Source organism: Aspergillus campestris, assembly GCF_002847485.1.
Source record: "Aspergillus campestris IBT 28561 chromosome Unknown P168scaffold_5, whole genome shotgun sequence".
NCBI classification, from domain to species: domain Eukaryota; kingdom Fungi; phylum Ascomycota; class Eurotiomycetes; order Eurotiales; family Aspergillaceae; genus Aspergillus; species Aspergillus campestris.
In genome coordinates, this window is record NW_020194340.1 from 634,326 (window position 1) to 661,723 (window position 27,398).

The 27,398-nt window shown below is 50.7% G+C and overlaps 9 protein-coding genes across 9 annotated transcripts; 4 read left to right on the plus strand and 5 right to left on the minus strand.

Annotated features, from left to right (window-relative positions):
- Positions 1-439: 439 nt before the first annotated feature.
- On the plus strand, positions 440-2,731 carry P168DRAFT_317866 (uncharacterized protein; the record flags this gene model as incomplete). Its single annotated transcript, XM_024840146.1, has 3 exons — positions 440-590; positions 644-1,011; positions 1,061-2,731. 3 exons carry the CDS (start codon positions 440-442, stop codon positions 2,729-2,731), a joined length of 2,190 nt encoding a protein of 729 aa, XP_024693417.1.
- A 2,970-nt stretch (positions 2,732-5,701) lies between these two features.
- On the minus strand, positions 5,702-6,764 carry P168DRAFT_289688 (F1F0 ATP synthase subunit delta). Its single transcript, XM_024837058.1, has 6 exons — positions 6,580-6,764; positions 6,481-6,503; positions 6,245-6,375; positions 6,042-6,130; positions 5,893-5,982; positions 5,702-5,837 (listed from the first exon to the last, which is right to left on the minus strand). The coding sequence occupies exons 1-6, from the start codon at positions 6,709-6,711 to the stop codon at positions 5,805-5,807; spliced, it is 498 nt and encodes a 165-aa protein (XP_024693418.1). The 5' UTR covers positions 6,712-6,764; the 3' UTR covers positions 5,702-5,804.
- Positions 6,765-7,627: 863 nt separating this feature from the next.
- P168DRAFT_317869 (60S ribosomal protein eL29) lies at positions 7,628-8,476 on the plus strand (the record flags this gene model as incomplete). Its single annotated transcript, XM_024840147.1, has 3 exons — positions 7,628-7,674; positions 8,225-8,327; positions 8,441-8,476. The coding sequence occupies 3 exons, from the start codon at positions 7,628-7,630 to the stop codon at positions 8,474-8,476; spliced, it is 186 nt and encodes a 61-aa protein (XP_024693419.1).
- A 608-nt stretch (positions 8,477-9,084) lies between these two features.
- P168DRAFT_326607 (uncharacterized protein) lies at positions 9,085-10,652 on the minus strand (the record flags this gene model as incomplete). Its single annotated transcript, XM_024841145.1, has 2 exons — positions 9,085-10,298; positions 10,364-10,652. The coding sequence occupies 2 exons, from the start codon at positions 10,650-10,652 to the stop codon at positions 9,085-9,087; spliced, it is 1,503 nt and encodes a 500-aa protein (XP_024693420.1).
- Positions 10,653-10,889: 237 nt separating this feature from the next.
- Positions 10,890-12,809, minus strand: P168DRAFT_289693 (NCBP3 domain-containing protein). Its single transcript, XM_024837059.1, has one exon. It carries the CDS (start codon positions 12,470-12,472, stop codon positions 11,033-11,035), a length of 1,440 nt encoding a protein of 479 aa, XP_024693421.1. The 5' UTR covers positions 12,473-12,809; the 3' UTR covers positions 10,890-11,032.
- Positions 12,810-13,315: 506 nt separating this feature from the next.
- On the minus strand, positions 13,316-15,005 carry P168DRAFT_317872 (general substrate transporter; the record flags this gene model as incomplete). The annotated part of the gene is made up of 2 exons (XM_024840148.1): positions 13,316-14,736; positions 14,810-15,005. The coding sequence occupies 2 exons, from the start codon at positions 15,003-15,005 to the stop codon at positions 13,316-13,318; spliced, it is 1,617 nt and encodes a 538-aa protein (XP_024693422.1).
- Positions 15,006-16,135: 1,130 nt separating this feature from the next.
- Positions 16,136-18,277, plus strand: P168DRAFT_267548 (putative glycosyl hydrolase). Its single transcript, XM_024835049.1, has 2 exons — positions 16,136-17,034; positions 17,091-18,277. The coding sequence occupies exons 1-2, from the start codon at positions 16,149-16,151 to the stop codon at positions 18,170-18,172; spliced, it is 1,968 nt and encodes a 655-aa protein (XP_024693423.1). The 5' UTR covers positions 16,136-16,148; the 3' UTR covers positions 18,173-18,277.
- Positions 18,278-19,605: 1,328 nt separating this feature from the next.
- On the plus strand, positions 19,606-20,278 carry P168DRAFT_140057 (uncharacterized protein). Its single transcript, XM_024832750.1, has one exon. The coding sequence runs from the start codon at positions 19,725-19,727 to the stop codon at positions 20,238-20,240; it is 516 nt and encodes a 171-aa protein (XP_024693424.1). The 5' UTR covers positions 19,606-19,724; the 3' UTR covers positions 20,241-20,278.
- Positions 20,279-26,018: 5,740 nt separating this feature from the next.
- Positions 26,019-27,168, minus strand: P168DRAFT_225041 (uncharacterized protein; the record flags this gene model as incomplete). Its single annotated transcript, XM_024833116.1, is given in 2 exon segments — positions 26,019-26,947; positions 26,967-27,168. Coding segments are annotated over 2 exon segments (1,131 nt in total), but the record flags the coding sequence as incomplete, so codon positions are not given.
- Between the last annotated feature and the right edge of the window lie 230 nt (positions 27,169-27,398).

The following is a 27,398-nucleotide window of genomic DNA, read 5'->3' on the forward strand; positions in this document are numbered from 1 at the left end:
TCTTCTTCCTTGGTTCTCTCGATCGTGGTTGTTATTCAATCTCAAATTGTCCGTCCTGCAGTTGGTATATTGGTTGGGTCTAGACCGGACATAGTTATTGGCCTCCTCGCATCGAACCACGATTGCTTTCCATCCCTTCCGTTTCAGCTTCCCCGCTCTCATCTTACTCGGCCATTGTTATTATTTCTCACCCGTTGCCGCCGACTATTTGTACGCCCTCAACTCACCGAACAACTGATAACCATCGCGGTCGCATCCCAATCCCTCTCGATTCTTTCGTCTCCATCCTGTCACCGGATTGAATCGGTAAGCGCTGCGAACGTCGATTGACTGGTGCGATCGGTGCATGGTGGATTCTCCGCAGTGGGGGATCTCGATAGATCTCCGTGGGGATATCCATACCGACGACCGCGAGTGATACGAAGCCCCGGTAAACGCGATGTCGTCCAATTCCGATCTCACAGATCCGGGCAGCAGCACCTATGCCTCGAATACACTGCACGTGGGTGATGGGACATGGGACTCCGGACGCGATACGTTCTTGCTGCCCAATCTCATGGGTGTGAATTTCGAGACGATGCGATACAACGGTAAGTCCAGGTCCGGGATTCTAGAAGCGTTCGCCGTACTCATTGTGGTCTAGGGATGGGAAACCGCTTCAGAGACATGCCTCAGTACCATACCTTCGTCATCGCTCATGCCGTCATCGCAACGATCGTGTTCATGGGGATTGTGCCACTCTCGGTGATGCTCATTCGATACTACTCCCGCTCGAATCCGTTCTGGGCTTTCAAGTTGCATGTCTGGTGCCAGGTCCTGACTCTGTTCCTGACCACTGTCGTCTTTGTCCTGGGCTGGTTTGCGGTGGGTCCGCGAAGGAGCCTGACCAATCCTCATCACGGGATCGGTCTGGCGATCTATGTGATGGTGATTGTCCAAGTTCTTTGGGGCTGGTTGCTCCACAAGGTAGAAAGCAAGCGCGAGCGGGTTCATGTCCCTCTGAAACTAGTGGTAAGTCCCGTGAAATTGTCTCATTGCGCGACTCTTCTGATCGTTCTAGCTGCATCGATGGCTGGGCCGTGCCCTGGCCCTCTTGGGCCTCATCCAGATCCCCTTAGGACTCACCCTGTATGGCTCCCCGAAGTTATTGTTTATCCTGTTCGCGCTTGCGGCCTTCGGTCTGCTGCTCGCCTTTTTCGTGCTATCCTACCTGTACGACACAGATGGGTATCACATGGGAAGTGACTACGACAGTCGCCATAGCTACATTTCCGGTCCCTCGGCTCCCCCTGATCGTCCTCAACACAACTTCGGTCGGATGGCCGCCGCGGGCGCGGGGGCCGCTGGGCTGGCTGCGCTCTTCAGGCGTCGCTCGAAGAGAGACCATGATGACTCGCAAGTATCTTATACGGAGGATAAGTATTCCGACGAGGAGTCGCGCCGTGGCGGCTGGGGCGGCAAACTTTTCAAGCTGGGCGCGCTGGGTGGCGGTGCCTTCCTTGCTAAGAAGCTGTTTGACCGGCGTCGCGATCGAGACGACGATACAGAATCGGGCCGGTATAGTCGCGCCCACACGCGAAGTGACAGTATGACCGAGGCGACCATGAGCCGAATGGAAGACGGACGGCCGGAGCCAACCCACCGAACGCCTCTGAACCGGCCTCCGAGTCGACCCCCAAGCCGACCACAGAGCCCAGGATCATCAGAGTTCTACGATAGCACCTACCTTTCCCATCACGATCACGGCGGCACCCACAAGGCGCGCAATGCATTTCTAGGCGCCGGGGCGTTTGCGGCCTTAAAAAACATATTCAACCGCCGCAGAGGCGACGACGATCAACGCCGCATAGAGGAACTGCGTCGTCGGGAGATCGAAGACGAGAGATTGGCTCGAGCAAATAGCAAGCGCCGATACACCGGTGACGGTTATTACCCGCAGAACCGAAGAGACAACCGGAGAACCCAGTCCTTCTCAGCCACCGATCTCACCAGCGACATGACACGCCCCCCTCGTGGCCCTGCGCACGGCCACCCAGGCCCCGCTGCCTCCTCCGGTCCTGTCGACGGCCCACACTCCGAGCTACCCCCCGTTACGCCAATCCACCACCCCTCGGACGTACCACCCTACGACCCCTCTCGCCCCGATGTCTCCGACTTCGCCGCCGGACCGGCAATGGGCGCGGCTCCCGGACCCCACCGTCGCCGAAGCGGCAGCAGACACCGAGAAGACAACGTCGAGTCGCCCCCCGTCTCCCTCAAAGTGAAGATGCACGAAGACGGCCGACACGTCACGCTCCGCAGGCTCACAGAGGAGGAAGCAGCCGCCAACCGCGAAAACCGGCGCCGAGACCGACGGAGCTCCCGACGCCGTACAGGAAGCGCGAGCTCACTGTCAGGCAACGAGAGCGGGTATTCCCGATGGCGCCGAGTCGAGGAACTCGAGCGCCAACAACAAGAGCAGATGCAACGAGAGCAGGAAGCCGCCGCTGCCGCTTCTACCGTCCCTCCCGCGATGCATCCCCCGTCGAACATGGATATGAGCCACATGGCACCTCCCCCACCGCCCCACGTCCCTTCTAGCCTGCCCTACGGCCCCGGCAGTGTCACCTCCCCTGGCACATGGACGGGAACGGAAGCTAGCGGCGACTACGCCAATAATCGACGGAGAAGACGTGCTGAACGAGCCCGCACGCGACAAGAGCGTCAGCAGCCCAGCGTGGACTTTACTTGATACAGTACAACCAGCCTGCCTTACCCTGTCCTACATTATTCTTCCAAAACCCCTCTCTTGCCCTACCCACTTACCCTTATCATGAACGATATCCCTCTCCGCAATCACCAGGAAGAGACGATAAGCTTATGTCGCGAGCGTTGAATTTTCTATTTCCTTCTGTTTTCATTTTCCGTTTCCATTTCATGTCCGTTCATGTCCCTTCACCATAACGACCCTTACTCAAACACTACCCACGACCTCGAAGATCACGAAGAAAAAAATGACCCCAAAAGATGACAAAAAAATGACTCCCTATTCCAATGATGCCTACAGCCTATGACCTCTGAACACTACGATTCAGGAAAAACAAATACCTTACCTACCTACCCACTGAATGATGTCTCCCGCAATGTACTTATCTATTCACCCACCCACCCAATCTCCGTGCTAGAACGAAATCAATCTAGGATGGATGTACGTTTTTTGTTATACTTTATTTTCTTCCCTATCCACCTCAACCGCTCTTTTTTTGCTTGTTCAATTAACGATGTTGGATGGATGCATATTATATCATGACCTCCTGCTTTTTTGCTTTCTTCTCTTCTTTTGTCATCCTGTTTGCCTTGGTCTTCTCACTCTCGACAGAGAAAGCAGAGTGTATTGGTGGTTGGGGTTTCTTGTTGCTCTAATCCCATGCACATAGTATGAAGAACGTCTTACTTTTAACTTTTTGTATACACCTCTATGTATGTATGTATTTATTTATTGTTTTGTTATCTCAGTCTAGATAGAGTCTGGATGGAGCTACCCAAGATCTGTAATGTATTATGTAGTCTGTTCATAGTTTTATCACAATTTTTATGCCATCGTCGACGGATGAATCGTTCTAGAAAAGCAAGACAGACAATGTAGTAATTGATTCAGTACTCGGTGTACTCTACATCAAGGCTTTTTGTGACAATGATCTGGTTATCTTGAACACTAATATACACATGACAATTAGGTAGAAGAATGCCCATATATAATACAATTTAGTCTTATGAACCGCCATCGAGATCGTCCAAGCATTCCGTCATCGGGATACCACGCCCTGCAAGTCATTCTGAGTAGATCATAATTTGACCCATGGGCTCGGGTATAAGTATACGGTAAAGTATTTGGGGGGAAAAGAGAAAGGACAAAGGACTAGGGGCCTAGAAAGACAAAAAAGGAAAAAAAAAAAAGGCAATGCCATCATTGCAAATATCGGAAGAAGTGGCAAAGAAGCTGGCCCAGTTCAATGAACCCTTTCCAGCTCAAACCCGACATCAATGGGAGGGTTACTCTGCAAGCAGGAAAGACAGTCTGTGACGGACGGCGGAAGCCTGTGTGTGGAAGGATCGGTGCGCAGTGTTTCCAATTCTTGGAGAACAATGTCCATGAATTGAGACAGCAGCCGGTGTGCGCGATCAAGGGCTCTGGAAAAGAGGCTCAATGAGAAAATATAGAGATTGGCAGTGATGATCAAAACGAAGACATAGAGGAGCAGCGCAGGTATATTTAGACTGATTTGATACCTGTGGGTGCGAGTAGTCTGGGCCCTGTGATCCTCTGCACCTTCCCCATGAGACAAGCTTATCCACACCTGGCAATGATAAAAGCTCCATTTGAACAACGGGCCATGCTCCAGCTCCTCGAGCAAAGGGAGGTAGCTTCTACCGATTCGTTTCAAGGTCTCCGAAGTGGCCATACCATCTGTAGACCCCCCTGTCGCTCGGGTGCCTCGTGATGGGCTGTCTGTGGCACTCCACAACTTGCCGTACCAAACAAACCCGGGTACTTTTGCCTGGCATGGCTCAGAGCTCAGATTGGGTGGCGGTTCAGTTGTGCCACAAGTACGTAGCTCTGGATCCCTAGATGTGTAGTCCATCGACGTGCGTAAGCTTTTCAAAGAAGTTCGACGTAGAGTCCGCGCAACGTAACGTCTCCGGTTGAGCTTTGTTTTGTCTGACGATTTCTTCGGCTTCTCTGCTATTATGTGCTCTATTTCATGATCCGGTTCAGGTTGGTCCTTGGAATGGATGTGGGTACTCTTCGGCTTCGAAGGACTCAAAGGCGTCGTCGTATGGCAAAGACTGCTCGACTTCCGGCATGATTGATGCGTGTCCTGGGCAGGTTGTGCCGCTGGGCTTGGGCGGTTGTTTGCTGGTGGCTCCGATGAGAGCGAACCTGCCCCATCTTGAATAATGGAATCATCGTAGTTCTCGAATATACCGGTCAGCCAGGCTAGCGCAGTTGGCTCTGCCAATGGAGACGATTGAAAGACCTTGTCCCGAGACTTGTTCGAGGATCCACCCCGAGTCTCGGGTGTGTTCTGGGGGTTCAGGGGCATTTCCGGTCCGTCGAATAGGAAATCACTGTCCGTCAGCTCGGCTAGCAAGTCCAGATTTGAACTAGGGAATGGTATTTCAACAAATGGCGAGCGGGCGGTTCCTTCGCCAGATACTGCTTGATTTGGGTCATTGTCATGTCCAGCTGGACAAGGACCACTGTCTTGCGCATCGCTGCAGCATGGAGCCGCTGGTTTGTGTTCCTCTGCTGGCAGGCAAGAGGTCTGATCTGGAGATGACGGTGAGGTTAACGACGTCGGATGGGTAGAGAGGCTCGTCGAGTTGCAGTCTAGTGTTTTCAGTACAGAGGGCGGATGTGACTGCATCTTGACTGTTTTACTGCTGATTGGATGTCCCGATTGTTGCTGTAGAGTATCAGTTCATAGAAACGATGTCCGTAGAGCAATAGACTGGCAAGAGGGAAAGAGGGGGAGTAGGGGATGTAGAAAGCATCCGGATAGAAGGCGGTGGGGAGGAACGCTATCAGATGCGCTCAACATCCATTCGGGAAGGAACGACCCGACCTTAGAAAAAAAGCCTAAATATTAAGATCACATATACCCGGACAGGTAGGTGACTGGACAAGTACTGCAAAGGGTACTAGAACAGAGAGATTCTATTTGGATGGACGCATGGTGAAGTATCAGTGAAACTCGCAATGGAGCTGTTATAATTCTACACGTTCAGAGCTGCAATCAAAAGTGGATATGTACACCAGGTATCTATTTGAGCACAGCCTGCAGGGTCTCCAGCACCTATTGCATGATTAGCCGCTGATGTAGTTATAATCTTCGGGTCAGAACGGCTTACCTCGAGCTCGATCTTAGCCTCAGCAATATCCTGCTCACTGCCGCTGCCACCGGCAATCTTCTGGGCCTCGGCGATCTGGTTCTTGACGGCCTACAGGACGAGTAATCCATTAGTATAAAGTGATAGGTATGTCTGGGCGCGGAACATACGTCGGCGCTGAAATCTTCGAGAGCGAAACCCTCGACGGCGTTGACGCTCAACTGGGAGTTGGGCTGGACAACAGCGAAGCCACCGGACACTACAATAAGAAGAAATATCAGTGTTAGAGTTGATTTTCACAATCGGACCGTTTGTCGGTCAGGGCGATGCGAGGCTCCGGAGAAGCGGGCATCGGATGATATGTCGGACGTACGGAAAAACTTCTTGTTGGCACCACTCTCCTCAATAACCTCAACGAGACCGGGCTTGAGCTGCTCAATGGAGGGAACGTGGTTGGCGAGGACACCCATCTCGCCGGACTCGGCGGGGATGTTGACCTGGACACTGTATGGAGAAAGAATCGATGAGTATGGGATCGTTTAGAGGAGGGGGGCGTAAGGTCCTCCGGCGAATCAAGGAAATGGTAAGGGCAAAGGCGGGTTGACATACACGCCGGTCGACTGGAAGATGGTCTAAAGGAGAGAAATCTTGGTTAGTTTCGAGAACATGCGCGCGTGTAAGTGGGTGGTCCTGTTCGAAGGGTCGTACCTGGTGAGGGAGAACCAGAGACAGCTTCAGCTTGTCCGAGACGGCCTCAGCGTAACCGCGGCGCTGGAAAGGAGCGCCGAAGGCAGCGGGACGAGCCCTGAGGGCAGCGCGAGCGAAACGGAGAGAGCTCATGGTGTAATTGGGTGGATAGAAGCGGTGGTGATAGTATCCCTCTGGAACCTGAGTTGAAGTGCAAAGGTCGAAGTCGGATGCCGGTTGTTCCCTAGCGGCTCTTGCGGTCACGTGGCCCTACCGTTTCCCGGACCGAACAGCCACACCCCGTGATTCACCAGCATACTCTTGTCTTCCTCTGCCTCATAACATATGGTTGTCTGTCGGTTCCTTAATTGTTTTTTCTTTTTTTTATTGATAGGGAGATACATTGGTAGAGAGCATTTACATATCGCATACGAAATAATGAATACTACTACTAGGAACATACTCGACGCGTACCTTCATCTTTCGTCCCTGCGGCTGTCCGGCGACTTGATTCGCCTGGGGCGACACCAAAGGGTGCTGGAAGTTCTTACTGCCTAAAAGACTGATTCGATGTTAACTCTGTAGTTGATAACATCCCACTGATTACTTGTTTGGTTTGTTTTTGTCCAGACGATTGTCCAAACATTTGATATCACGTGATTTGGGAACCGCAATACTCCGTCACGGCATCCTTCTCAGATAACTGGGGATATGCGAGAGCCTTCTCAAGTGGTTGATAGTCAACTTTGTCCATAACCAAATAATATATCATGGACGGGACAATAATACTGGCACTTGTCTTGATACTTCCCCCGCTGTTAGACTTAGACAAATGCGACGCTCGTAAGGAAGCTGAGTCACCGATCACGGGATCCCATCTATCTATCCCCTCGAGACGACAAACGGTATGGCAACTCCAGCCATTTGAATACCTGAAACAGTCAGATAAGATGTACTGCCTTGCCAAAATACTACCACGCATGACCATGAAATGCTACTTAGAAGCAATCATGAGGTTTCAAGAAGAGAGTCAGAAGGAGATAGTTGCCTGAGGACATTAGATTACATAATGCCCGAATGCCGCAACGGACCAATCACCAGCGCTAACCGCGCCCGGTAAGCGAAATCCCACACAAAAAGGATAGTGGGAAGCCCTAGCCGAAGCGCTGCTGGCCGGACGGCCCATTGCTTCAATCTCAGGATACCCTCACCCGCCATCTTTCCGTCAACCGTCTCCCAGTTGCGACAAAATCCGACAAGATGGCCAGTACGTGATCCCTTCGACATTATGTTTTCTCGGGCATCTATTTCTCTTGGATATGGATGATCCAATGAAAATGGGAATCTTTCTCCCACGTCGCTCGGAATGAATCGCTGACGAAGGCCTTTCCTTTCTACAGAGTCGAAGAACGCGTCTCAGCACCACAACAGCCAGAAGGCTCACCGTAACGGGTGTGTATATCCCGGTTGATCTGATCGGATGTGTTGCGAACGGGAAACCAAGAGATGGATGTGGCAATGTTGGACGGCTTGAGAGGACTTCCTGGAATGACGTTGATGGGACTTGACCTTGATGCGAACAAACATGCCACATCCAATCTCTCGCAACATCGTCCGGTCTTTCATCCATCGGAATACGCCGCTGACTGCTCCCTCCTCCCAACAGTATCAAGAAGCCTAAGACCAACCGTTACCCCTCTCTCAAGGGTGTCGACCCCAAGTTCCGCCGCAACCACAGACACGCTCTTCATGGCACCATGAAGGCTCTGGTACGTGGCAGATTCCTACCTTTCCTACTCCACGACACCCACACGAATGCCTCCCACCCGATCCAAAACCACAATTTCGCATTGAAACTGCAGATCGCTAACACCCCCAATAGAAGGAGCGCAAGGAGGGCAAGCGCGAGATCGCATAGATCAGGTCCACTACTAAATAATAGAAAAGACCCGAAAATTCTGAAATGAGAGCGATTTCGATCTAGTCGGCAGCTGTTTTTTTCCCTTTACTCTCCCACGTGCGATGACAATGAAAGCGTCCCCTCCTGTCCTGTCGGATAGCCTGGCTGGGCTGGTTCCGCGACGGTTGTTACATACAATCACCAACCCCCAAGTCCCATTCTTCGATCCACACCATCATCCTCCCTTTCCTGGCTCTGTGATTTCTCCTTGATCAGATTCGAGGAACGGGCTGGTCGATTGATGGAAGTAGTTCTGCTTTTACGTTTTGTTTTGTTTCGTTTTCAGGCATATGTGTGTACAGCACCGCGGTTTCACCCCGTACGCGTTAGCTGAAGGATTTATCAACGTGCCAAGATCAGATCCCAAGCCCTCCAATTACCAAACACCCTACATCTCGTTTTCTTATGGTCGAGGGTGCATGGACGGAGGGCTACAGATTTCTCGTAGTCATTTCAAGAGTTATCAAGAATCCATATGATTCAATATTATGCAATGCAACGCTTATCTTTTACAATCCAATGAAAATGCTCCAAACCAAGACAAATAACTGCCTACATATGCAACCTCAACCAGCCTTCCAAACAATCAACTTCTTATCAAACCCCCCACTAACCAACCACTCCTCACGAACAACCTCACCACCATCCCCAACCACATCGACCCAGCCCGCCCATATAGACCGCACCTTATACCCAGTATCATGGCCATCCTTAAGCATCACAGCGACCTTCCCCGTCCTCCTCTCAACACCCCGAATCACCCCATCATCACCATTCACCCAGACCCCAGACCCATCAGGCCGCCATACAACCTGCGGGGTGGAGTACGCCGTCTGCGGCGCAAAGGTATTCGCCTGGATGAGAATGGCCGCGTCTTCCCTATTCTGCAGCGACAGGGCCGCAAGCGCCTGCGTGGCCTGCGTGGCGTGCGGCTCGGTCCCGTCGCCATCTGAGGCTTCCGATTGCGATGGGAATAGTAACCGCACGAGGAGGACCTTCATGTGTGGGGTGGTTGACGCCGCGACGGCTAGTAGGCCCGGGTCGTCCGGGCTGAGTGCTAGACATGATGGCGAGAAGGCCACCCAGGCGTTGGAGTGCGGGGCGAGGTTCTGCGTCCCGAGGAGAGGGCATTCGTAGGGTGTCAGCGCACTGGAGTCGTTGACCTGATAGTAGTGGAGATGTGTCGAATCGCGCCGGGAGACAAGCAAGATGAGCTCTCCCGTGTCGACGTGGCGGACGAAGAGCATGGACTCTGGGTTAGACGCCAGGGTGATATACGCAGCGGGTTCCCCGAGCGTGACACCGCCGCCTGTCTCAGACTCCTCGATGGGAATACTCAATCTGTACAGAACGACTTTCGAGTCCCACCCAGCCGTAGCAATCCATACTGCATCCTCCTCTTCATGCGCGACCACTTTAACCGCGTATTTCGCATGGTCCTTCCTGCAATCCAGCGTCTCGGCGCCCCTCTGGAGGAGCAACTGGCCCGACATATTCGTCAGGAGAACGTATCTGCCATTTCGGACAGTCGTATACGACAAGATCGGCGAGTCGGAGAGGCTCGAAAACGACTTGACGACGTGGTTTCCCGTAGCGGTTGTGAATAGATGGAGCTGTCTGTCTGCGCCGGTAGCAACGAGATACGCGCCGCTCTCTTTTTGTTTTCCTTCTTCTTCCTCCCCGTCCCTGTCACCGCCGACAGCCTGCTTCCACGGCTCTACAGAGCACGCCAACAAGTTCGCGGAATTAGGCGTTTGAATGGGATTCGGTTTCGTGGGCGCTACAAGCAACACCGTCAGTCAAAGCACGCAAACGAAACGTGAATTGTGGGATATATGTACATACCTGGAACACTCCACTCCCCTCGCTCCTTCTCATCTCCCCCATACCGCTCGAAATTCACGCTCTTGTCAAACGCCTTCTTCTCCTCCAGCACCCCCTCAATGGTCCAGCTGCTCTCGCCGTGGTTGTTCTGGCTGCTGCTGCTGCTGATACTCGGTTGCCCCACGTTGTTCGGGAGGCCCGCCTCCCGGATGAATGCGCGGAGCGTCTCGGTGTAATTATTTGTCCGTAGAAAGCGCGCCACGAGGGTGCTTGGTAGGGAGGGGGTCTGGGACTGGGACTGGGAAGTCATGGTCGCTGGCGGTTTTCAGAAGGGGACCGAAGTCCCTGGGATAATGTTTGGGAGGGAGTGGGATGGAGCGGTGGTGCCCGCTCCATCACTATCGCTCTATCGTATCGGGTAAAGTCACGTCAACCGCGGGGGATCTGGAGTGTGGAATAATCTCCGCCGTCTCTTGACGTATTTGTATACAATTCTTTTACGAGGGCTTAAAATGAGGATGACAGAATGAGTCAAATCACATGGTATAAAATTAATTTGGTATCACGATGTTTTGAGTGGCGTCACTAGTGGTCTCCCCATATGCAAATCCCCCCGAATATAACAACGATTATGGCTCATAAGATGGTGTGTATATGATCAAGTTCATGGCGAATGTCCGAAAATCCTAATCAACCAAACAAATCCTCAGCCTTCCGCCGGGGGCCTCCTCGTCCCTCGATCTTATCGGAAAACAACTCCTTATTCGCATTGCTCCCGGCCCTGCCGCTGCCGTTATATTTATTCGGGAAAAGTTCGCGGACAGAAGCGCCCCGTCCTTTGATCGAGATCCCCTCATCTGCAGACCCGCGGATAGAAAACCCTTGGTCCCGACCAGAGGATCCTCGAATACGGGCACCCGCTGGTGCTGATGAATCCGGGAAAAGTTCGATGTTTCGTTTGCGCTGGGATGGTGCCTCTTCCTGTTGACCGTCAACTAAAGGAAGGGAAATTCTCCGGGCGAAAAGGTCTGCAGTCTCGTCTGCAACATCGATCGCGTCGGAACGACGGTGGTTGCTGACCTTATTTGGGAAAAGTTCCTTTTTGAGGTAACTTGAAGTGGGCTTGTTCGGGAACAGCTCCCGCGGAGCTTCGCTGTCACCCGCACCGGACGAGGGGAATAGCTCCTTTCCGAGGTTGCGACGGCCAGGCGACCGCTCGCGGAACCGTCTGCGCGAGGCGCGCTCGTCAGGTTCCGAGTGTCCATGTTCCACCAAAGTGTCTCGCCCGGGGGACGCGCTGCGATTGCGGAGACGACCAGAAGATCGCCCTTCGTCCTCGGGGAACAGCTCCTGGTGTCCTCTTCGCGGTCGTCTATCGGTATGGTCGCTGCTCGTCGCGCCCCCTTCATCGTACATGCTCGCGCCAAACTGCTCATCCGCATCGCGGTCCCGTCGTCGGCGCAACTCCCGATCGTCAAACCGTCTTCGTCTATAATCACCATCGGCACTATCCCCACCTTGACGCCGTCGATCTGAAAGCTCCAGTCGTAGTCTCTCGCGCGGATCGTGCTCGGGATGCATGAGGTAGAATCGACTGGACTCGTGGGCGCGTGCCTTTTTGCGATCTGTCTTCACGGCCGATCTCACCTGGAGAACCGAGTCGGGGTGGCTAGCTAGCAACTTGGCTGTACGCAGGCGCAGGGCGGGTAGGGAGGACGCGTCCTCTTCTTCGGTTATTTGTGTCAAGGCGGAGAGGGCTTGAAGGCCAACATCTGCCGATGAGTAGACCAGGTTCGCGGACGTGTCGTCAATCCATTCGACACGGCTCGGCTTCTCTCCAGCGAAGTGGCTCATTGAGAATTCTTTGATGTTGTCTGTAGTCAATTCGTCGACGCCTCTAACGTGAACTTTTTCATACAGCACTTCTTCGGGGTCTACCGCGCCTTCGGTGGCGGTAGATGCCCCGGTCATAGGATCCCGAACGGTCTCGCTTTGCTCGTTTTCGGGCATGGGACCTAGGTCCAGGTCCATATCGATATCCATAGAAGCGTCCATGGCGCTGGGAAACGGATGATTACCATAGGAGGGTCCCGGTTGGAGAGGTGTGTCCGCACTGGCGATGACCTCCATGGTGGGGTCGCACGGTGGACCGAATGTGATTGTGAAGATACTCTTCGGGGGAATTGCAGAGCAGAATAAACAAATTGATATTCAACGGGGAGTAGCAAGGTATAAATAAAGCAAGAGTGAGGTGGAGGGTTGAGGCGATTTGATCGCCAAGTGATGGAGCTTGTCAGATTCGGCAATGAGAATGAGACGTTCCTCTCTCACCGCCCGGTCAAGTGTGGCGGAGTTGACCGTTTGACATCATTGGTGTGATTTAAAGGTTTTTGGTGAACTGTGGAGCAGTTACAACGGTCTCTTGGGAGCTGAGTAACTTGGTTATTTGACATGTGTATCTGTTGCGGGTCCCTCCTCGCGCCTGCCAGAATAGTCGCTGGTTTGCATGTAAATTGTTGAGGTCAATTACGTGGAAAAGCAGTGACTGGCAACCGGCCAAACGGTCAGCTGATCTACGGCGTTTGCAGTCCTTTCCCCACACATTTGACCACCTTCTAATTTGACCAATCTACAAGCTTTTCCATGGTCTGAATATCATCAACATCATTATCTCGGACGTGTTTCCATCCCCCATTTCCAAAAACTACTTATCTTGGTATTGGGGCATGTTGCGCGGAGGTCTTTTGGGCGGGCGGAAGGTGGGGGGGATTGTATGTATGTAGCCTCAGCCACGGCGGCGTACGTAGAGAAGATCGGCCTTCTTTCTTATCCTTGTTGTCTCTTTTGCGCACTGTATAGCTAGGCCCCGTGGAGGGTGTCCACAGTATCTAAATAAACCTTGACTGCAATGATTATATGCTGGCATAACTACTCCGTACACAAGTCCCTGTCCTCCTCTTATCCACTGGCATTCTATTCCGTCTGTTCCTTCTCGTCCCCCACGCTCCTTTTACGGAGCGCATTCCCATCATACACATTGACCTCATAGTCGGCAAATTTCCTAGCAGACACGCCCTGATGAAACATGACATCCAGCTCATCATAGGTCCGACCCCTGCATTCAGGGAGTCGGAAATAAGCCCAGATCGCGGTCAACGTGGCCGTTGCAAACCAAAAATAGGCCGTCCGCCCCTTCAAGTCGGCCTCGGTCGGGTTGATCAGATACGGCTCGATGACGTTCGCGATGATCTGGGCGATGTTGTAGACGTTTCGAGCCAAGCACACAGACTTAGCGCGCAGTTGAATCGATGACGTCTCGGAGATGATGGTGAAGGTGATGGGACCAAGCGTGACCGAATAGGTGAAGAGCCACACAAGGCACATTGCAGCTTGGCCCCATTTGGCACCGCCAGATTCGGACGCAGAGGCGATCACGCCGATGATCAGCAGTAGGCAGGCCAAGGTAGTGATGCCACCCATGTACAGTTGGCGACGACCAAACCACCCCAGCAAGAACCACGAGATGATCGTCCCCACAAACGAGATGGCGGTGCCGCCTATTGCGATTTGATATGCTTTGCTCGGATCAATGCCGGCCTGGACGAAGAAGTAGGTCGGTGTGTAGGCGAAAGGTGCCCCAGAAAGTACCTGTCCCGCGAAGGCCAGGCACACGATTTCGGTCCGGCGCCGGTCGACGCCCCGGAAACAATCTAGGTAGTTCGAACCCGCGTCCATTTCCTTTTCGAGATCAAGGGTCTGTTGCATTTGAGTCACCGTTTTCTGGTGGGATTCGCGATCTTTGTTGTCCAGCTTCCCGAGAGCCTTATGCGCATCATCCATCTTGCCATTTCGCACCAGCCACCACGGTGATTCTGGGGCGAAAAAGATCAGGATGAAAAGAGGAACCGGCCATATCCACTGCAGAGCATAGGCGATCCTGTAGGACCACTCATTCTCGATCTTCAATAGACCGTAGAGGGCACCGGATGCGATGAACTGGCCAATCGCCCAGCACAGGTTCACATAGCACGTCAGGACCCCACGCAATGCCAGTGGACATACTTCGGAGGCATAAGCAGGCCCAGTCGTCGCAAACACACCCCAGGTGAGCCCGCACAGGATCTGACCGACTAGAAGGACTGGGGCCGACGGGGCGAAGAACAAAATGAAGATAAACCAGTTCATGAAAAACAGCGAGCCCAAGAGAACTTTCTTGTACCCATATTTTGTGGACAAGAAGCCGTTCAAGAAACCACCGATGACGATTCCCACATTGGCACCATTGCTGAGACCAGCTTGCCAGGGCCCAGATACCTCGTAACCATCTTTATCCGCCTGGTATTCCCCAAACTTTCGTTGAAACGTGGGATATGCGAAGAACTGGAAGATCAGCCCTAAAATGATATATCACTGTCAGAATTCTTCAGGACGCAAAGAAACCGCACTGAGGACAAATGCTATTCCTACCGACGTCGTATCCTTCCATGATAATAGTCAGAGAAATCGCTGCAGACCATAAAACAGCCTTGCGATTGGTCTTCAGGGCTTCCCAGAATGACGCCTGGTGCTCGGCTTCGGAGGCCTGTTGGGCTTCATTCTTGACGAGATCAGGGTGCTCTAATTGAGCACTTTGCTCCTTTTTGGAGTCATTTTCTGCCTCCATTGTTCGTTCTAAGAGTAATTCATCCGATTGTATTCGAAAGTCGTCCCTAAAAGCTGTCCTTGGGAAAATGCAAGGGGCCACAGCGGGCTTATATCAAGAATGACTTCTATAACTCAAACATCCCAATCAACGAGGCTTGACAGCCACTATACGACTAAGTCGTCGTCCTGGCGCCGCCAGAAAGCTTCTAGTATAGTGGCACATAGAGCCCCGCAATCCTGTTATTTTTGAAGCCAGGGTGTTGGTGGAATCTAGAGGCCGCCCAGTCGTCCATTGGCCACCATCCCTGCTGTCGTCGAGTCACATTCTCAGACGTCGTCCCTGGTCTTATTTGCAACGCTTTATTTAGCCGGAACCGACCCTACCAGAAGCTCAGAATGATTAAATGGAATGAGTCTAGTTACCCATTATGAGGGAGAGTAGAAGTACGACAGCATGTGATGATCGGTATGGCCCTTCTGAACTCATCGCCACGTCAAAGGTAATGGGTCTGCGCGAATTGTCCATTCTTATGACTAGAGAAGCTATGACGACGGAAAGCTGCATCAAAGCCCACGACGAGCCAGTAGTATTGAAGGTCAAAGCCAAGGAATCGTGGATGAAGAGACAATGCGGGAAACTGGAAAACACTAACCTGTAGTCAAGTCGTTTCAGTCACGGGCCTTCCCCGCCTCGTGACCATGGCACTTACTGGGCAATCTATCAAGACTTTAGGCTATAGTCCCAGCTCAATCTAAACCAGGCGTTTTCCCGGTGATTAACATCAATTGTTGGACGGAATATCTTGAACAGGCCATGCTCAGTGACATGAGATATTCCACCACTCATGCTGGTCCATCCAACGAGGGGAACTAACGAGGAGAACGAGAGCTAATGGGTTCAGGATTTGGTGACACGACTGCAGCGGGGCAAAGCCTGTGCATGAAGTTGGGGATTGGCCTACTCTTATGGAACAGGTGGTACTGCAGTTGGGGAAATGCGGATCGATGAGGGGCAATGACGAAGCAAATCAATAGAGGTTTGCTGCTCTTAACTGACCAGCAATCCGTTGAGATGCGACTGCAGATTTGGACTCTCCAGGTTTCTCAGGTCGATCAAAACCAACTGCTCTTCCGATAACAAGCTATCATCTATCCTCCCATCATGCTCTTCGCCGAAGACGACAAGCTAGTCTTTCGATTTGACGACCATCTTCTTTGGATACAGCCATGGGGCGAGAATGCGTTTCGTATCAGAGCCACAAAGCAGGCATCCATGCCGACTGAAGACTGGGCTCTATCTGAAAAGACGAACCTAGCCCAGCCACCGTCAATTGATATCCAAGCCGGCAAAGATGCCAGCATCTCCAATGGCAAGATCAAAGCGACGGTCTCCCATCGCGGCAAGATAATCATATACGACTCTAAGGGAAACAAACTTCTGGAAGAGTACGCACGCCATCGCCGCGATCCGACCGACCCGAAATGCAGCGCTTTGGAGGTTGAAGCGCGTGAGCTGCGGCCAATCCTGGGAGGAGACTTCCATCTCACGATGCGTTTCGAGTCGCTGGACCCCAAAGAGAAGATCTTTGGCATGGGCCAATATCAGCAGCCCTTCCTCAACCTGAAAGGAGCTGATCTCGAACTAGCCCACCGCAATTCTCAGGCCAGTGTGCCGTTTGCTGTTTCTTCGCTCGGATATGGCTTCCTGTGGAATAATCCAGGTCTTGGGAGGGCTGTGCTAGGAACAAACACCATGAGCTTCGAGGCATTTTCAACCAAATCATTGGATTACTGGGTTGTGGCGGGCGACACTCCCGCGGAGATTGAAGAGGCCTACAGTAGAGTGACCGGTCGTGCTCCCATGATGCCGGAGTACGGTTTGGGCTTTTGGCAGTGCAAGCTTCGGTACTGGAACCAGGAGCAGTTGCTCGAAGTGGCGCGTGAGCATCGGCGACGCAAGGTCCCGTTGGATGTCATCGTCGTTGACTTCTTCCACTGGAAGCACCAGGGAGAATGGAGTTTTGATCCCAAATTCTGGCCGGATCCAGGTATGGCGATCCAGCCCGCATCACCCGAAACAAACCGAAAGCTAACCTCCACATAGACGCGATGGTCAAAGAGCTCAAAGAGATGAACGTCGAGCTAATGGTATCAATCTGGCCAACAGTCGAGAACTCCTCAGAGAACTACCCCGAGATGCTTGAACGAGGACTCCTAATCCGGCACGATCGCGGCATGCGAGTCGCCATGCAATGCGACGGAGACGTGACGCATTTCGACGCGACGAACCCCGAAGCCCGAAAGTACATCTGGGAAAAGGCCAAAAAGAACTACTACGACAAGGGCATCAAAGTCTTCTGGCTAGACGAGGCCGAGCCAGAGTACTCCATCTACGACTTCGACATCTACCGCTACCACGCCGGTAGCAACCTCCAGATCGGCAACATCTTCCCAAAGGAATACGCACGGGGGTTCTACGAAGGTATGGAAGCAGAGGGACAGACCAATATCGTGAATCTACTGCGCAGCGCATGGGCCGGCAGCCAGAAGTACGGCGCGCTGGTGTGGAGCGGCGACATCGCGTCATCATGGGGAGCATTCCGCAATCAGCTGGCCATTGGCCTGAACATGGGCCTGGCCGGTATCCCCTGGTGGACGACAGACATCGGGGGCTTCCACGGCGGCAACCCAGACGACCCAGCGTTCAGGGAGCTATTCACGCGGTGGTTCCAGTGGGGAGCGTTCTGCCCCGTGATGCGCCTGCACGGGGACAGGGAGCCCAAACCAGAGGGGCAGCCGACGGCCGCGGGAGGCAACAATGAGATCTGGTCCTACGGGGAGGAGATATACGAGATATGCAAGAAGTATATTTTCATCCGTGAGGAGCTCCGCGACTACACGCGAGGTCTGATGCGGGAGGCCCACGAGAAGGGCACGCCGGTCATCCGCACCCTGTTCTATGAGTTCCCGCAGGATAAGAAGGCCTGGGACGTCGAGACGGAGTACTTGTATGGTTCTAAGTATCTCGTTGTGCCGGTCCTTGAGGCGGGACAGCGCAAGACAAGGGCTTATCTTCCGCAGGGAGCATCGTGGAAGCTGTGGGGTGAGGGCCGTGTTCATGAGGGAGGGCAGGAAGTGGAGGTCGACTGTCCGATTGACACTATGCCGGTTTTTGTTCGGATGTAGATACGTTGTGTTCTGCCTCAGCACCATCCGTGTTTTGATGCAGTGTCGATTACAATATCATCCGGGCTTCCTCTTGACATGTCGTAGGCTCACCAATCCAGTTACCTTCACATCTACTCAATCCTATCAAGCCCAACCTAGTAACTGTGAAAACAGAGAAGGGACACATGTCCTAAACACTGAATTTGATGATATTCGGACTATGGAGAATGCTGCTTGATGGTTGAAAATACAAGATGAAGCACAGTGGGAAAAGGACTCTGCAAATGCTGCAGGTCACCTGACATGCCAACCGATTGCAGTCACTTCCACAGTAACACCCTCTCTCTCCATTATAGTGCACGGATACATAGTTGATACTACTCAATACACAATTGACCGTAGATGATGTGGCAAAGAATACTACTCGGCTACATAAGTGATCTAGACACTTCTAAGCTCTGTGAGTCCGCCTTTACAGCCATCTTATATTGCAACAAATGACTACCATGGCACATCAACAAGCCACAGCCTCTCAAAACAGCCCTAACCAAAAGCATCTAGACATCAGTTCCCCACACCAGTGGGTGTAGCCAGTTCCACGCCACCACATCCCTACGTCCAGAATTTCCACACCACCACAGACAAGGAAGGACCTATCCAGTCCCATTCCCACACCAGTAGTCCAAATCACTACCTACGTTTTACCAAAATCTCGACCGATAAACCGCAGCTGAGAGAGCAGTAGTAGCACGGCTCACCTTTCGTATACCTCAGTCAAACCCGTCTGTCACATCCATGGCAACACTCGTTCTACCGGAAAAACAGAAAGGAAGAAGAAGTCCACTGCGAGGACGTTACAAAAGAAATCGGGAACCGTACGCCCACATGGATTAGTCCTAGGTATGAGGATGATATAGTACTGTCTTGTGTATGGTGTCGTTGGTTTATTTGGTGCGAAGCACTGATGGTCATGTATCTCTCTATCTATCTATTCAAATGCTCATCTGTATCTGCTCATATACCCACCATCCATCTGTATTTACACCTCTGTCAATGCATAACCGTATCAATCGAGTATCTTACCATCCTAACAAACCAACCCATTACCACCATGTAAGCAAAGCAAGGCCCACCGAGCCAAGAATTAAACCACCTCAGTCCAACGGCCCAAGCTCAACTCGCCTCCGCACTAGCTATGTGCCACTGGGAGGGGTAGCAGCCACGAAAGCTAATAGTAGCCGCGAAAGACGCGGTACAAAATGGACGAGATGGGATACAACGGAGGATGAACAGGGAGCTAGCCAGTTGCGAGGAAGGGAGTTAGGGTTTTGAGTTCCGACTGACTGGCTAAATAGATGAACGGCTAGCTGGCTAACCGGGCTGGGCTGGGCCAACCATGGAGGTTCATCCTGTCTTCGCTACTGCAGTACTTCGTACAGAAAAAGAAAAGAAGAGCAGGGTGCTGTTCTCTTGGTATGCAGGGATGTATCCTGTACGTGATACCCGAGAGAGAAGAAGATCAATGGCTTAGCTGGACAAGCCGTGGCGAAAGTCCAATATACCCATTTACATGGGTACTTGTGGAGGGCTTCCTCCCCTCGTCGATCAGCTCAGCCTCGCTCATCTCGGCCATTCCGGCCAGCAGCCATCCAGCCAGCCACAACATCCTCGAACCAGGACAGTCAAGTCAAGTCAGCCATGGCAAGCTCGGTATGTGGAAGCGACTGCATCTCAATCGATCGATCGATCAGTCAATCAGGAAAATCCATCCATCCAACCATTCTCATCCGAGCATATCCGTCTTAGCGACGAGGAAGAAACATGGCACCCAATAACCCAGTGGGGTCCAACAGTGGAGCAAACAGGGATGTATTTGTATTTGCAAGCAATAAACCACAACCACCCAAGCGACACGCCGGGGACCAGGCTGGAATCAAAAGACGCCGCATGCAACGCGCAGAGATATGATTGTCCACTCAGACGCAGGAAAGACTCTTGGGTGGCTTCGGGACGGGGAGGAAATAGCGTTGTTTCTGGGGAGAGAGCCCTGTATCGGGGATTAGATTGGACATGGGTCCTGGGGTGAGGGAAGCCAATGCTCCGGGGGGCTCATTGGCTAGGGAGGTGACCTTTGTTCAACGGGGAGAATGGAAATTGAAATCTAGGGACAAATTGAGTTCGCCAAATCGATAGTTAGACGCCCCGGCGTTGTAGAGTAGCCGATGGGATGGAGCAATCGGATACACCGATTATGCTATGATCATAATTTAATAAATAATATGTGAATATAATATATAAAATAAGATGAAATAAAATAAATAATGGATCAAGATTAATAGAAAACAAATTGATTCAATCAACTCGAATCAAACCAGGAGGTCCAGGCACGTCTGCCAAAAACCGTTAGCGAGTCAGTCAATATGCTCGGTAAAGCCGATACGGTACGGTACGGTACGAAAGTCAACGGCAACGGCCCGTATGTGACAAAAAGTCCACGTGGTCAGGGCAGGAACTATTTTGGCGAGAGTGGTTTGTGCTTGGACCTCTCGACGCGCATCCTCAAGATGGAGGACCTGATTTGTCCGTGGCCATGACTCTGTCGTGCCGAGTAGATGGTGTGGCCGTCCCCACCGACGCACCTTCTCGTCCATAGAGATGGTTACGTTGAACAGAGACAGCTCCACCGTGACAAATACCTCTGCCGCTGATTGTCGTCCCAACAGGGGTGGTCGGGTTAGATCAGACTTGTATTGGGTATTGCACGCTTGTTTTTGTTGGTCTTGGAGCTAAGGCAGGGGGATGAACCCTATAATGACCGGAGCGAGTACTCGTTGCCGCTGGTGGTATCGAGGATGCCATCGTGGTGAGGATGGGTCAAATGACAGCTGCGGGATGACACTTCAAATCAAATCAGGGATATATTATGGCAATACTTTGTTAATAATCCAACAGTCTAGAGGTTAACCATAACAATGAAAAAGAAAAACAAACAAATAAGAAAAAAGCGAAAAGAAAACAAAGAAAAGGCTAGCTGAAAGCAAACGCACCCATACAAAACAGGTAATATACCACGACGGTACTATATCTCACACCAAATCCTTTGATTCTCAATCAATAATTATTTCTTCTGCCGATCACGGGCGGACCGGTAAGGCGGGTACACTAAGCTACTTCCAGACTAGCCGATCAAAAGTGCAACCCCGAGATTTTCCGGCAGCCAATCAATGCCCCTTGCGCAGGGTCTGATCTCAACGCCCCGGCTGGAATCGATCAGTCGGCCCGCGCTAACCAGAGTCTGGATCCACTGGTATTCTCTATATTGGAATACACGTTCGATACCGTATTGTCTGTATGTCTGGAGGTATTGCGTACTTCCCTGCTTGGTTTTTGTGACTTACTCCGGAATATCCGTACGTAGACTCGATTCTTGATCCTAGTACCCTGGTAGGGAGTCCCCAGACTTAAGGCAAGACAGTGCAACCAACGGAGCACTGGATACGCGGGACATAACGTCGTTAGACAGACAATGCTGTGTTGATGGGTATTGTCGCTATTCGCCAGCTGGTGGATTTCACTGGGTTTTAACTAGACTTTACATAGCAGATCATAGAGTATAGATAGTTACAGGACTGTCAATAGTAATCTTGGCTATTTTGCTTGATTGACCCCACGAAACGCTAGTATAACATAGTTGAGCTTTATAATGTTACTACTCAGGTGTCAAGTAAGCACAAGACAGCAAAGGTTTTGTTCTCAATGCAGTGTCTCAGTAGTAGGTACTAGGTACTAGGTAGCACCTCAAATGCTATAAAGGCTTTACCAGATTATCCTATATGATTTTCCTAGTTTCTGTGGGAGAACTATTAAGCATAACCAGACTATCAAGTATTGCATATTGATATATACATAGTAACGCATAATCGCCTGTATCAGCGCCAGCATTCCCCTGAATCCTGATAGCAGATCGTCCAGGTTTAAGGAACCTTTACTCCGTGCTTCTGAGACTAAGTCTAGGTCCCTAGGATCTTTCACATGTTTTCCACCACGTTCGCAGACTTCTGAACCGACCCTTCGTTGCCTTGGCTTTCCAAACGTTGAGCAGACCTAAGGTCACTAGTCAGTATAAGCAGTATTAAAAACGAGAGATAACTAGCATGCAGACCTTCCAGGGTGACCAACTGCTCGATCTCTACTTGTGACTCGGCAACTCGTGTTGCTGTGATTTCGGCCATCGCATAGATACGTATAAGTGAAGTTAATAATCATATCTAGCATGTATGACTCAAAGACCTATATTATCTTTCTACTCACATCTTTCTTGAATAGACCAGAGCCACTGGATGACAGCTGACCCCAGTATGCTCATGAAGCTCACCGTGAAGCCTGCCACTATGGATCCCCACCAGGTGGGCCCTGGTGGGGACCGAGCACGGTAAAATTGATCAAAGAGTGATCATATATATTGATATATATATCTCTCTCTTGATCTGGAATTCAAATATTTGTTGTAAGCTGGCACCTCGTTGGCAGTAATTGCCAGAGGGGGGATTTGCTGTCGGTCACCTCCTCTGATTGTTCCCCTCTGATGCTCTATGGGAGGGAAGATAATGACAGGGATTACTGGCATGTTGAGATGAAGAGCTAACAATTTTGAATGTAATAAAGGAGGTGAGATGCGATTATGAGGATGAGTATGAAAATGTAGGGGCCTTGAGGGAGAAGATGAAGAGATGAAGAGATAAAGAGAAGAAGAGAAGAAGAGAAAGAAGAAAGGAGGAAATGTAGAATATAAAAAAGAAGGTGAGAAGAACAGTCACTCTGAACAGTCACTCCTTTCTTCCATTATTTGAGTATTCAGTATGCAAAGGTTTGGTTCCCGGTGTACTGCCACAGCGTTGGCACCTCGAATGCTATGATTATAAAGGCTTTGAGAGACTGTCCAGTACATTTACCTGGTTTCTGTGGGATTCTGTGAGAGGATCGAAATGGTCAAAATATTGATGATATTGATGAGACTTGCAGCCATAAAAAGGTTGTGAATAGTTAGAAAAACATAAGAGTCAATAAGGATTTATATGGGAACACACTGCAAGTCAGTTGACATGGTTGATTGCATGTCTCATTGCTCTCTATGCTAAAGAGCGCAGTGCTGTCCTCATATGACTAGGAGAGTAAATGTGTCCGAACCAATTTTCCAACACTCATAGTAATGCATATGTGTATTTGCCCAAATATTTGTCCCAAATTCTCGTGTGTTAGACTGATTATTGGCTTTTTTGACCTTTACAATAAAGCACGCATGGTGGTGGTCGGCCGCATCCCAACTGAACATGTGCTATAGATATTAGTTTTACAAATTCAAAGAACTAATAATCATTTAATTTGCAGAAATTATACAGAGAATTCATGCGGTTGAGATAATGTGGTAAAGAATACCACTCGGCTACAAAAGATGTCTGGAGTCTGGACACTTCTGAGCTCTGTGGATACTCTTATATAGGCAATTTTATATTGCGACAAATAAGTATACAAAAAACAAAAACATGCAGCACACGGAGCGCGCTGACTAAACCTTTTCCCCCAAATCATGCATCTTAGTACCTTTATTTGTTCCCTTCCGAGGTGGTGCCAGGGGAGCAATTCCTGCTTCTGGGAATCGGAGAGGTGACACTGCTGGGGGGCGGTCGCGGGGGAGGGGGGAGGTGCTGCGGTCGCGGCCTTTGTTGTGGTACCCAAGGTCAGTATAAACAGTATTAAAGGCTAGTAAAAACTATCATACCACGTAACTCTACCAGTTGCACGAACTCTCCTGCGGTGCTCGCCACCCGCGTTACGCTCGCCTCTATGAGGCCGTAACTATAAGTCAAGTTAATAATTATATCCAGCACGTATGACTCGGGGACCCATATTATCTTTGTACTCACCGTTTCCGGAAATAAAACCAGAGCCACAACCCGAATCCGCTGCCCAGTATGCTGAGGGCACATGCGCCGAGGCCTGCCAGTAGGACACCCCACCAGGGGGCACCTGGTGGAGACCGAGCACGGTGAAATTGATCAAAAAGTGATCATAGATATATATATATACATATATATCCCCATCTGGTATGTGTTCGAGGCCGGGGCCGGGGACGAGGGTTCTTCGCTGCTGTGGTCCCTAAGGTCAGTATAAGCATGATCAAAGGCTAGAGAAGAGTAGCATACTACTTTTTATCTTTGTCAACTATATAAATTCCGTAGCTGACTCTGATTGACGTGTTACTGTATAGCCTGATGTTGTTCCCAGCTCGTATTCCGAAATGTATCTCGTACGTCGTTTTCGAAGTTTCGCCAAAGCACCAGGGGGCCCATGAACCTGAGATCATGGAGGGCGACAGACGTTGTTTTGGGAATCTATAAGTAAAGTTAATCACTATATCTGGCACGTTTAACTCAAGGACCTGATTAGTTTTTTACTCACTTTGATCTTAAACAGAAAAAGGCGCAAAAAGCCTATTGTGATACTTAGACACGTGAGACCAATTATCACAGAGTTGTTGACTACAGCAGTCCACTAGGGCCCAGATGATTGCGACAGCGTTGGTGATGCTGCTGCCGCTTGTGATGTTGGGAGAGCCAGTACTACTGGCATGGAGGTCTGATTTTTTGGATGTTATAAGAAATGACATCGTCTGGCTCTAAAGCCAGTTCGTCCCACGGGCAAAGTATCTGTTGTGGCACTGGCCTGGTGCCTAAAAACATCCACCTCAATATATGAAGCAGTGAAGACTAGAATAGCCTAGTATGCCTCACAAAAAAAGCACATTTTCGCGGCAATTGTCTGCCGCAAAGCCTAATTCAGACTTTACGCCAGAGTCGACAATTCAATGCAGTATCATAAGGTCTGCTGTATGACCTTGCATGAAGTCGATAATTGCAACTGTATGTTTATTCCCAGGCTATATCGAGCTTCTCGGAGAGTTTCATCATCTTAGTGATGTACTCTTCCTTTTGTCAACAGTGTGCAAACCCACAGGTTGCATCAGCTTGCCGTTGAATTGAGAAGCCAATGACTGGCTTGCTATAAGTAAAGTCAACAACTGTATCGAACACATATGGCCCAGAGATCATATTATCTGTGTACTCACCGACCCCGAAAAAGAATCCCAACCAGATAATTTAGCATAGGAAAGCATGTCATCGCAGCTGCTATAATGTAGTTTTTCATCGGGCTCCACCAGGGACCACCTGCAGTGCTGGGCACTGCTGGCTAATCCCGGCATCGATGGCATGGCAGGATTGAGAACCGCGGGTACCAGAGATGATTGCGTGTTTTGCACTAAATGTGTTTGCTAAGTAAAGTTGTGCAGATGTGGACAAAATTGGATATGGTGCTGATTTGATACCAGGAAAAGATAGAGTGGATGCCTTCGCAGATGTAAGATGGAGTTGATGGTAAGATGGTGTTTGGTGTTCAAGGAGCAACTTACCGTAGAAATTATGTTAGATTGCCTTCTATATTGGAAACTGCAATGGAGGAAAGCACAAAGGAGCAAGAGCGTTCCTTCCATAAGGGCAATACACCCCTAAAGAGATGGAACGAATATGCCGACAAAAGGACTAACGAGGTCGAAATTCGAGGGAACAACAAAAAGGAGGCAGAAATGAAGGCAAGAGAGCCCAAAGGCCCTAAGATGTTGGACCTTGTGATGTTGAATACAAACTTATATCGATTCAGTATTTTGGTGCAGTGGCTGATTTTTTTTTTTTTTTTTTTTTTTTTTTTTTTTTTCAAGAATATTTTTATTCTTCGAAATTACCACGAGTAGCGAGAGACAAAATCACAAAGTAGTTTTGCCCATCACCATGCACCGGCGTCCTTACCATCATGTCATCAGCGCAGCAGCAGACACGTCCACAATCAAATCGTTGTAGAGGAGATGTTGCCAATGAGCCAGGATCTCCGGGTGGAACTCCTTCGGCCGCGCCTCGCTGAGGCGGTCATTGTTGATGATTTCCCCGTTAGCAACAACAATCAGACACGATCTTGCTCTCGTGGGGGCGACGTTCGCGCGGCGATTATCAGCCGCAAAGCCGAGGTCAGACTTTTTCCCCGAGATGACAACCCAATCTAGGATGATCAGGTCCGCTTCGTGGCCTTGCATGGAATCCACTGTCGCAACTTTAGGCATATCCTTCCAGGCAATGTCCAGCTTCTCGGACAGACGCATCAGTCTCCCAACATACTCTTTTCTCTGATCTGAGTAAGCTGTGATGATGGCGCAGGTAACATCTTCTAGTGCACCACGGCGGACGATAAATTCAACGAGATCCATGACAACAACAACATTCTCGGTGTTTGATCTCGATTGGTTTTGACTATTTCTGGATGTTGTGCCGTCAGTGACATCGATTCCGATCAATTCCACGTGTTCGAAATTTGCTCCTGGTGCTTTCGTCTCTATCCAATCTCGAAGAGCATTGGCGAGCTCAGCCCTGACAGAAATGAAATTCACGCTGGGGTCATCGGACATTCGGCCAGAGTATGTGAATTTCGATGGAAATTTGGCGAGGCGGGGATCCATCCTATGTTGTCTCGAGACAACGCTCACTGGGAATCGGGCACGACAGAGTCTATCGAAGGGTGATCTACCCATCTGGTACCCGAATTCATTGTAACCCGGAACCTCCTTCGCGGTAATGGCGAGAGGCGCGAGTTGCTCTCGGTCGCCTCCTCGAATCGTTCCAACGACGAGGTGTGACCTATCAAGGGACACGAGTGGGATTATCGCGTCTGGCTTTAAAGCCTGCCCATCTTCATCCGCAATGACAACTATGCTTTTGCCGTTTGCGAAATTTTCTTCTGACAAGATGTGAACCAGTCAGATTGTTGGTACAGGCTAAGATAGACGCTTCTTGTACCACGACGTCCGCGACGCTGTCATAGCATTTCTTGAATGCACTTTCTCGGGCGAGCCATTCGTCGTGCTCCGGGGAAGATGAACCAGGGCGTGGAGTGTTTGGCTGCGAGAGATATTCCTCAACCACCTTGTAGGCGTTTCGGATATCATGCGTCTTCGGGTCCGCTTTGCCGTCCAGAATTTCGGTGTCCGATTTCAGTGCCCCTCGCGCCACGTTTACCAAATACCTTTTACCATTGGCGACTGCTTCGGTACACTTCCGCTTCACATGTATCAAGAGACTATATTCGGGATTCCCTTCGGCATCTCGGGATAGTGTTGCCTTGAGGGTCTGTAGGAGGCCGA

Bases quoted from the DNA above. Each gene is read 5' to 3' on its own strand.
- P168DRAFT_289693 (XM_024837059.1), bottom strand. From the start codon at position 12,472: ATGGAGGTCATCGCCAGTGCGGACACACCTCTCCAACCGGGACCCTCC.
- P168DRAFT_140057 (XM_024832750.1), top strand. From the start codon at position 19,725: ATGGGTACTTGTGGAGGGCTTCCTCCCCTCGTCGATCAGCTCAGCCTC.
- P168DRAFT_267548 (XM_024835049.1), top strand. From the start codon at position 16,149: ATGCTCTTCGCCGAAGACGACAAGCTAGTCTTTCGATTTGACGACCAT. The intron at 17,035-17,090 runs GTATGGCGATCC...ACCTCCACATAG, and splicing joins CAAATTCTGGCCGGATCCAG to ACGCGATGGTCAAAGAGCTC.
- P168DRAFT_289688 (XM_024837058.1), bottom strand. From the start codon at position 6,711: ATGAGCTCTCTCCGTTTCGCTCGCGCTGCCCTCAGGGCTCGTCCCGCT. The intron at 6,376-6,480 runs GTATGTCAACCC...TTCTCCATACAG, and splicing joins ATCTTCCAGTCGACCGGCGT to TGTCCAGGTCAACATCCCCG. The intron at 5,838-5,892 runs GTAAGCCGTTCT...ATCATGCAATAG, and splicing joins AGGCTAAGATCGAGCTCGAG to GTGCTGGAGACCCTGCAGGC.